Raw genomic sequence first — 10840 nt, forward strand, 5'->3', positions numbered from 1 at the left:
GTACACTGAGCCTGAGGAGAACAGGGTGTGATGATGATAATGTAAAGTCCCCCAAGGTGACTTAGAATGCTTTAACAAATAACCTGTCGGCTTTGGTAAAAGCCGGCATGTTTGTCGGGTTAATTTGGGGTTGTATGAAAACCCTCAGTCGACATCTAAGAGTCTGTTAACTGGTGATGATGTTGTATTATTAAGCCTTGGCTCACCCCGAGGATTTGACGCTCCCAAGTTTGTCAATTCACTGTTTTCATGGTATGTCCTGAACCCCTAGATTGGTCGGATACTTCCTCAGAAGGAAGCTGAAAGCCAGTTTTAGGAAGCAATAGCAGAGGCTGTGACCCAGTTCTTGAAAAACTCATACTTGTGGTGAAATGGGGAGTCCACATAACCACCTGCACATAAACCATCTCAAAAGCTACTGATCTGGGATGCCAGCAGCCTTTAAGTAAGCACTCTTAAGACATCTGTTGGATGAAGATGGTTAATGCCAAAATGGTGCATATGAAGGTAAAGAAGCAATCAAGTTTATTCTACTTTAAAATAGCCCTGGATCTGAACCAGAGGCGGTAAGACCATTGATGGACATTGATGTCAAAGTGTCAGATAAAGTGATATGGAGAGGCAGCTGATTATTGCTATGTGGTTTCTTTGTCACCAAACAATCCAGCATCACCTGCCATAACACAATACTTACTAACAACTAGGGCTGCCACGATTACGTCAACTAGTCACGATTACGTCGACTATCAAAATCGTCGACGACTAATTTAATAGTCGAGGCGTCGTTTGATGCTTTGTAAGATCCCAAAAGACGCAGGAATAAGTAGTAGGATTTAAGAGTATAATAACGGACTGAAACAGAAGATGGCAGCACTGCATGTACAAGGATGCCAGCTGCTGTTAAACCCCGAAGAAAAAGAAGCTGTGTCCCAGAATACATAGCGCGGCCCTGTTCAGTTTCCAACAATGGCGGCAGCTAGTTAGTTTTAATATTACTCTTATTATTCTTTCTGGGTCACAAAATAAACGTTTAAGATATTCTCAGGCGAGAATGTAACTGTGTAAACCTCAAATATCTGCTATCACCGAGAATATACTCCGGTGTCCTGTTATATTTTAGATAGCAAGGAGTTTATTAAACTTCACCGAAACAATCTGCAAACTTCATTAAAATTTTATAAATTTTAATCTTGTCTTTATTTTTAGTTAGCACATACCTTAAACACTTAAAGCTGTAAGCTAATGATAGTTATATTAAGAGCAGATGCTGCTGGTGCAATAAGCTGTTCGTTTTATGTCCAATGGATGCATGATCTGACTAGTCGACTATCAAAATAATTGTTTGTGACAGCCCTACTAACAACCCACAGAAAGTAAAGAGAGCCAAACCTATAGTTCAGTTACCATGTTCAGTAAGAGAAAATAATCATGATACAGTACATTATATGCACTAAACTAAATTATGTGCAAGATGTGACAAGTTCAGTTCTCTATTCTCTGATCTTTACAATCTCTTATTCCATCCTTTTCTTTCTTTAAAAGAATAAAATAAAATAAAAACTGTTTCACAAATCCTCGTCTTTCCCCTCGCTGTCTACTAGGACTGCAACAATTCATCGAGTAACTTGAATAACTCAATTATAAAAAGTCCTCAACGCAATTTTTTTTGCTCCAATGCTTCAGTTGTCACTATGGAAGGAGTTTAACATGAAGCCAGAGTCGGTCTATACACACACGCGTTTACACACACACGTTAAGAGCAAAGAGGCGAATGAAGAGACGGCAAAAAGAGCAGTGTGTGTTACTGTAACTGCCATTAAAACCTTTACTGACAACAGCTGGCAGAAATCAAACCCCCTGTTCAATAAGATTCAAGTGAAGAAAAGCAAACTTTGTAGCTGCGCCCATCCATGGCTGTTTGTTTTTCACAGCAAAAAAAGATCTGCAGAAGTTAAAATAAAATATGCAGATGAACTGTTAGCTTAGTCTGGCACGATGTTTAAATTAGGCAGCCGTCCTACAAACACTGATACCTCAGCAAGAAGGGTTAAATCTAAGGCATGGCTGGGTGTATGAGGCCATATTTATGTAGATTAATATAAAATATAAGTATTAAGATTAATTAAAAATATAAAAACAAGAGCTTTTTTCACCCCCTTCTTCTACAGGACAGTAAAAATACACCTCGACCGGTAAAACGCTGTTAGGTTGGACACTGAATGATTATTAACATTAATTATTAACATCTACACCATCATCAAGTCCTTTTTTTCTGGACCAGGAAACATTGCATCAAAATACAGGGCAAAGAAGACTGCTCGCCATTCTTCATTGCAGGCACCACATATTCTTTTTACAGGCTTAAAGGCACACACACTCACCCCTTCACTTGCACACTTAAACATGTAAACACACTCACAGGAACACACACCAAATCTCCCTCATATCCAGGAGACACAACACTGTCAGAACTCCTTTGCTACATATTAATGTAAGAAAGCCTTCCAGAGTAAAGGCAGTTTGATTTTACGCCTTACTTTAGGTTGTATGTACACCTTGACATGACTGTACTTGTGATTATTTTACATTTAAGAAAATGTTTTCTTTAAGATTATGATATTGCATGTAAACACAATGCAGTTAAACTATTAAAACACTGCAATTTTTAAACAAATGAGTAGTTTGATTTGAACGACCTGTATTTTTTCTTTAGAATATTTATTGCTGCTCATTAATAAGACAAAAGTATTTATCTGATAATCAACAAAATAATCCATAGAATACTGAAATAACTAAATTCCTCGATAGCTACAGCTTACTGTCTATCCCCCATGTTTTTCTGTTCTTGTCTCATGCCCTCCTTTTTCCACCATGTTCACTTTTCCTCAGTATTTGCTTTAGAAATACCTCACCCAGCTTACCCAATCATCATGTTTACATTAGGGTCTCTCTCTTTCTCTCAGCGAGTCTTTATTCATTCCTTTCTCACTTGCATACAGTTTCACCACAAATACTTGTGTTGACATATATGCACTTCTGTTACTTCACGGTACTTCAGATTTACAGTGAATTCACTTTTGGATCAAATTACCTTCTCCTTTTCACATCTGTTCAGAGTCACTATGAGCGCTGTCAGCCAATCACAGTTCAGCACAACTCACTTCTGTATATACTTTCATTAAAACTAGCAGCTGGCCACAGGGATGACGAGCCTGACGCTCTTTACCTTCAGTTTCTTTGTTAACAAAAAGTACAAAACCCAGAAATGAACTAGAAGAATGAAGCACACATTGTTGCTCCAATTAAAAATACACCATGCCATCTGGCAGCGAGAGCACAGACCAGCTGATGTCAATCATTGTTACGTGCAACACAAATGATGCCCTACAAATAAGACAGAGGGTGTAAAACATTTAGTGAATTCTAAGATTTACAAAAATAACACATTGACAATAACTTTTATATTTTCACAGCTGGATGTAGGGATGAGAACTACATTGTGTAACTAAATAACCTGCAACTGCACATAAGTCACTGGCCCTGATGCAATGTTGGTTAAACTTACAAGTTTAATGATCAATCACAGAGTGTGCCAGAACATGTCTGTTGTTCTTCTACCACAACGCATACACTTTGGGTGCCTACTAACTCTCCAACAGAGGGTGAGAAAGAAGGAGTGCCTCACTAGCAGCACAGAGGTACAGGGAGGAGAGGGAGACCAAAATCTAAAAAGCAGATCTGCCCACAGATTTTTTGTTAGGTACTTTTTGGGGGGAAATAAATCAAAACAAACTACATCTGAACATCTACATTCCATTCAATTCAATTTTATTTATATAGCGCCAAATCACAACAAAAGTCGCCTCAAGGCGCTTCATAGATACAGAGAAAAACCCAACAATCATATGACCCCCTATGAGCAAGCACTTTGGCGACAGCGGGAAGGAAAAACTCCCTTTTAACAGGAAGAAACCTCCAGTTTTCATGCATCCATGAAAACAGAATTTATTAAATTTAACGGAGTTAGAAGTTAACAGGAAGTTAGCTCGCTAGTTTACACCTTTTAAATTAAAACGTACAGCTCTGCTACCACTTCCAACATAAACGAAGACAGAAAACTAAACAGCAGTGGCATTTGCAGGGTTACTGAAGTTGGACTACCTGGTATATAATGTTGTGCTACGTGATTGCTAGCGACACAGCTATGTTAGCATAACATTAGCACAGTGAAGCTGGAGGATGAACGCCAACTTTTTTTCCCACTCGATAAAAGTTAATGTGAGAGATTCTGGTGGTCAGGGACAAATGCAATCGTATAGCAGGATGCTATACACGGGGCAAACTTCAGTCAGGAGAACAACTGAGATTATTCATCCACAATACGAGGTTAGTCATTAATACACTGCCACAACATGGGAACAGAACAGCTGCGAGAGAATTCAACATTAATGAATCAATGTTACGGAAGTGGAGGAAGCGCAGTTTTTGGCTTTCCTCATATTTCAAGAGTGCTTCATCTCTTTGCTATGACTGTCGCCCGCCATAATTTGCAGATGATAATGGTTTTAGCTGCTGCGATGCTTTCGACCAAAACAGGGACAGCTTGATGACATCATCAACATGCGTTATCGCGATAGAGTCAAAATCTCTATCGTTGGCCAAATTTATATCGTTTCTATCGTATATCGTTTATATCGCCCACCCCTACAGCCAATCCAAATTAACTAGCGCAGAGCCGAACCAATCACAGCCGCAGCGTCACGTGACTTGTTACGTACAGCACAAGTGCCAAGCCGCACATGTGTATTTGTTTGGGAAGCAGCCAGCCGCCGTGCCGCCCGGGTAATGGAGGAAATGAGTGCGCTGACTAGAGCAAAATCAACCGAGAGCGTGACCGAAGGTTACCGAAGATAAAACAGATGATGGTTCCAATGCCGGAGAGATTGTCGAACGGAAGAGCCAGAGAAGTTCTGTAGTGTGAAGGTATTTCGGCTATTTCAAGTCTCACAAAAAACAGAGTAGCGCGCACTGTAAATTGTGCCGAAAGCAAGTCTGAAAATACAGACTGACGAATTAGCGCTTTCAGTCAGAGATTGAGCATGCACCGGTGCATGCTCAATCTCTGACTGAAAGCGCTAATTCGTCATTCGGCTTTTGTCAGACTAAAGTAACTGTTAAAACTGTTTGAAAAGCTAAGCTATACAACAAGGAGAGATTGAGAATTTCCTTTTAGTTCTCAGTTTATTTGATATTGACAAAAGTTAGTCAATTTTGTCTGTTCTTCTGTAAAACAAACTAAGATTTATTTTTAGAATTAATATTTTGTTTCTAAGTGGAATTGACAATTTAGCAGTCTGTTTTGTTTGTTCTATTTTGAAACTTAAACGCTTTAGCGGCTGCCTTTTGTGTCGTTTGCAATATTTGCCTTTATTTATCTGAAAAAGTCTCATGTTCCTTAAGTACATCTACCCTGTTGAACTTATTATGGGAAATAAATATTTAAATCAAAACAAGCTGCTGATTATTTCACATTTTACTTGTGAGCAACGGCACATTTAAATCTTACAAATAGAGTTATTTGGCAACATATCGTGATATGAAAAAAATATCTTATATCAACCAGCTCTATATTAAAAGCACAAGCAATGTTGGACAGAGGTGGAAGAATCATGTGACAGAGTTGGGCGATGTATAAAAATTTTCCAACCGGCAATCGTCAACAAGCATTTGGGCGCACTCTGAGGAGGGTGCATTTGCTCGCAGATGAAAGAGGGTGCTGTTAAAACAGTGCTATTTTTTTTCTGTTGACTGCTTCTATTAGCTCCATCATCATTAGCAAACTTACTCACTGGTAAATAAAGAAATAAATCGCCCTTGTAAAAACTATCGATATATTCGTCCAATCGCCCAACCCTATGTGACAACAACCTCTTATTGAACTTTACACTCATTAACATGTAGCAACACATCTGTAAAAATTCAGACTGTATTCAGAAATGCTGCACAGTTTACTTGCAATTCTTCGAGGTTTTTATTTGCAGCCAATTGCATGCCAGAAGGCTCGGCTGTAAACTATCTCTTTATATTTAGTTTTGTTTTTTTATTACATTTCTCCACACAACCAAGCTACTCATTATTTTTGCACCAACATTTTTCTTTTTATTAAACACCCTACATTATCAGTAGCTGTCATACTCAACCTTGAGAAATAGGTTGTTATGAATTGGCTATAAAGCAGCCTTAATGCAGAGCTCTAATCAGAATGGATTATTTTGGATTGATGGATAATTTAGCTTGTTTAATCCATTTGTTGATGAAGTAAGGATTCTGAGACCACATTCTGCCAAAGATATACAAACAGACACAGACAGTAACACAGAGAGACTCACAAGCTAAAAGTAGCATGGGCCTCACCGTGAAGCTATTCAATGCAGTGTATTTTAAGGGTGTAAGAGCAAAGGGTGCAATCAGACTTATTTTGCCACTTTAGAAAAGTAAAACTGCTCTGTATTTGAGGTTGAATTCCTGAAAACAGTCACTCATTTCAGATTCAGAACCAACCAAGAAGCTCAAGTACGTCTTTAAAAGAACTGAATTAATGTTTAATCAACTCTCCTACTTTTGGCCTCTCTCCCTTTTCTTCAGTTTTTCTCTGCCCCTCCATGCAGTAATATGATCTCTTCTATCAGGCCGACAGGCCCGTGAATCAAAAGACACAGAGGAAAAAAAATATAGTACAAACCTTGGTGGCCCCACCCCCACTACACACACTCTACCTCCTCTGTGTGTGTGTGTGTGTGCGCGTCTCCCTCTCCCTCACTCGCGTTCTCTCTCTCTCATCTACAACATCCCTACCCCCAACAACTCTCTCTCTTTCTCTTTCCAATCCCTACCCCCAACCACACAGGCTTGCTCTCTCTCCACATCCTCCGAGCTCTTATCTTCTATCTCTCCTTCCCTCTTTCTGAAACAAATACACACTAGCAACAACATGGCGCAGTGCTATATGGGGCCTTTCCACACTTGATGTGATTATGAGCTTAAAAACACAGCCCAGTATACACCACAGTGAGTTTAGTCATTACGGTAACAAATAAATAAATCAAAAAAAATAAATGGGGGAATAACTAACATATGTGCTGCTTACGCCCAATAACCACAGATTAAGGTCAGAGGTCACAACAGCTTTGTCATCACTTCTGCTCCATGACCTACAAACTGCATATAGTTTAGAAGTTCTCCAAATCTGCTATTTTTGTACTTTATTCAAAGAAAAATTACATTTGTGCACCATCAGAGATCACACAGCACGGTCATGTCAGAGTCAAGAAATAGTCTCCCCACTTTTACCAAACTGATTCATAATCCAAACAGAGCGGTGGCATACACAGACTCCATCAGCCGAGCATATTTCTTATTCCAGCACATATACACGTATATCAGCATATTTTATTATTGAACAAGAACTTAACAATGAGCATACTAATTTAAATATGTCTATCATTGGTTTACCACTTCAAGCAACTCAAGAAGTCTTGAACTCAAAATGGGCTTCACCAAAGGAAATATGGGTTCTCACTGATTTTAATCAACTTCCACCTTACAGCCCCATCCCATAATTTGTGATTTGTAAGTAAGTTCTCTCCATTTGAAGTGTCATTCTCTGGTATATAATATTTTCTAACATCTGTCTTGTCAGCGAGCTCAACAGCACCGTGGCTGGTGTGACTGTTTCATTAGATGGTCTCCAGTTGTTCATGTGGCCAACAATGAAGGAACTATCCTGACGGTGGAATTTTTGGGGTTCCAGAGCTTCGGAAATAATCAGGTCTGAACTGTCGGGCACAGACGCAATGGCACAGACCCAACCGTATGAGAAAGAGTTCAGTTAAACTCATCAGTGGAAACAAAGCAAAGGTGGAGTCAAAAGTTATGACTGTAATGTTACATCAGACTACAGGCCTGCCTTTGTTGGTTCCCCCGGTGCGCATTACATTTTACCCTCTTGAGTAGGTTACTCGCGACCAATCTAGGATTACGAGTCGAGTCTGGGTTAGGTTAACCTCCAACCTTTTTTCCAGCACTAGCTCAAAAGTTTCTACAGGAAACAAAATGAAATGCAAACTTGAATGTATATAACCTGCTTTGGAAACTTAGTTCTTCTAGTTTCTGAACATTTGCATGTTTAGCTTGTGGCTAGAATGAAATCCAACCCTAACACTAATCCTACATGCTTTGTCAGTGACCTGATGGATATTTTGATGTTAAAAGGCCTTAATCCGATCATGAAAACTACTGCACAGGTTTGTTAGGAGAATTTCATATGACATGAGTATTTAATTTGAACTTCCAGTTGCTGTTGTTTGCATGGTATGTCAATAAAACAGATTGAAGTAAAAGAAAATAGAGAGAAAGGGTTCAACACACCTTAACTACAGGTGCACAATTGACTTAGAATGATTTATTGATTAATAGTTCATTAAAGTCAGTATTTTCTTGTAATGAACTCATTATTACTATTTTTTTTACTTCTATTTAAAAGTACCAAACTACAAAATGAACCAGTCTATTTGAGACAGAGGATAATCGAGGTTAACAGTAGCAGTCACAGTCAACTCACCTGGATGCAGTCATTAGCTAAACCTAATTAAATAATTAGGCAATTTTTCACTGTCAAATGGGCATGATTTGATTGAACCAAGACAATTTACTCTGACAAACATCCCCCATACACTGGATGGGGATGGATAGTCCTTAACTGCAATCTACCTATAGATTGCATCCACATCCACCCATCCTGGATCCCTATCAGGTCCAGGTTTCTGCTGTAAATCTAACCCTGACCTTTGCTTCCCAAACTCCATTCACCTTGACCAAGATAGAATCAGAAATGAGTACTGCAAATTCTACACAAGATCACCTCTGTAAGCATACTACAAAAAAAGATCCTGGTTTCCTGTTTTCCTCCCTCATGCTTGCCATCTCTTTCATTCCAAACATACATCTTCTGTTTGGACTTCAAATATGCAGCATATTTAAACCCGATGGCCTTTCTATTACCAGTGGGCGTCTTTTTAATTATAGGTGTCATCACATCACAGACGACAAAGTCGGAATAAAATTACAGGCTCTGCACCCTCTAGTGAGTGAAAAATATAAAAAGAAGCACTCAAATGTAGTTACCTTCAGTAACTACGATAATTAACTGGAGCCTAACAAGCCAATTAATTACCCCTTAATTGGCAGGGCGCGGAACATGAACACGGAGAGGGGAGACAGCTGAGTGGGACTAATAAGTCAGAATAAGACAACACAAAAGTGTATTTTATCTGCTAACAGAAGAAGCCTATGTGCGGTAGTTTGCTTTCTTTCCCCCACTTACCTTGTTGGTCCCAAAGGCCGGGTCAGGGTAGGAAATCTGTCCCAATCTATTGTGGTCTGGCGCGGCTAGAGGCTGAGGAGGAGGCGGGTAAACTGTTACATCCATGGCTGGAAATACATCCACTTCTCTTCCGAGTTTCTTTCCTTGCTTTTGTATTTTCAAAATTAAAGAGATTTAACAAAAACCTGAGCTTACTCTAAAAAACAACTTTTTCAAAGACAGAAGTAACTGGTGAAATAATTCTTAAACCAAGCTGTGAGAGGCAGCGAAGTTTTAGGCTGACGCTGTTCTCCACACACCGGCTTTCCTGCCCAAGAAACTGCTGCTCTGGGGAGCAAAGTTCCCTGTTCACGTACTTCTCGCGTTAAAAACAAACGTTAAAATGAAGTAGTGCTTTTAAAAAGCACCGTTTCCTCTAGTGTGTCCGTTAGCCCTGTGTATGGTTCGGACAGGGGACGTCGTGGACCCTGTCTGTCCCTGCTTGGGACTCTGTTTGAATTTTCCTCCACTGCTGATGCTGCTGCTACTGCTGCTGCCGCCGCGCGTGTGCTCAGTGCTGCGGTGCCTCGCGGACCAGTCATACAAAGAGCTTTTCTGTCAAGTTAGCAAGAGTTAGCCACAACGAAGCCGGAAGTACGTTTCACCTCACAAAGCCCGGGTTCTGTCAGGAGAAAAAAATAAGAGCTTAGCGATGATTTAATATTTGTATTAAATATTACCTTTTTCAGGCTTTCCGTAGAATTAACACGCTGACTAAAATAATGATGAATGATTTAAAAGAATATACTATTCCCCAGAGAGTGACTTTATTTTGGTGGTAACTGACTGTATGAGGCGTTTGCAGCTACCTTGGCAAAAAAAGATGGAGCTTATGGCAGCACGTGCTCCATCTAGAGGGGGGGAGAGTGTTATAAGGTCCAGCCAGGTGCTGTTGTTGCTGTTGTCTATGTATTAATTTTGACTGCCATCACCTTGTCCAGCTTGTTGGCTTATCTATTAAACTTTGGCTAATCATTATAGTTTAGTCTTACCAGGACATAGGTTTGCCAGAGACAACAAGGCAGGAATATTGTTGTTTCCCACTTTCTATGAAGTGAACCTGTTCCAGAACACTCCAGAATTGTACATGCTTAATGGCTCTGTCTGCTGAGGTACACTGAAATGTTGTTATGTATGAAAAACAAATACACAAAACTACACAGGTTACCAATGTTTAGCATGTACAGGACTTTTAGCAATATTTTTATTCAACTTTCCACACTCCTTTTCTGAGTAAATACAACACACCTGAAAGCTAAGCAAAAACTGAGAATTGCCTTCTACCAGCTTCACCCATGTGATAAGAATATTTCCAGTCTTTGTTGTAGCTGCAGTTCCCTTTCTTTGTGATAGTTTCCATCGTGTCTGCTGAAATATGCATAGTGTGACTTGGCCCATAATGGCAGCCCTTCCTGCTCT

At 39.6% G+C, this 10840-nt stretch overlaps 1 protein-coding gene across 1 annotated transcript in view; it reads right to left on the reverse strand.

Moving 5' to 3' along the window:
• Positions 1-9923, reverse strand: part of tox (thymocyte selection-associated high mobility group box) — a 58147-nt gene extending 48224 nt beyond the window's left edge. The window contains exon 1 of the mRNA XM_006808411.2: positions 9383-9923. Coding sequence (XP_006808474.2) covers positions 9383-9487 — 105 coding nt within the window. The 5' untranslated portion in view covers positions 9488-9923. The remainder of the gene's footprint in view (positions 1-9382) is intronic.
• Positions 9924-10840: the final 917 nt, after the last annotated feature.

The sequence above is a fragment of the Neolamprologus brichardi genome, chromosome 14 (assembly GCF_056152115.1).
Source record: "Neolamprologus brichardi isolate AB-2024 chromosome 14, ASM5615211v1, whole genome shotgun sequence".
NCBI classification, from domain to species: domain Eukaryota; kingdom Metazoa; phylum Chordata; class Actinopteri; order Cichliformes; family Cichlidae; genus Neolamprologus; species Neolamprologus brichardi.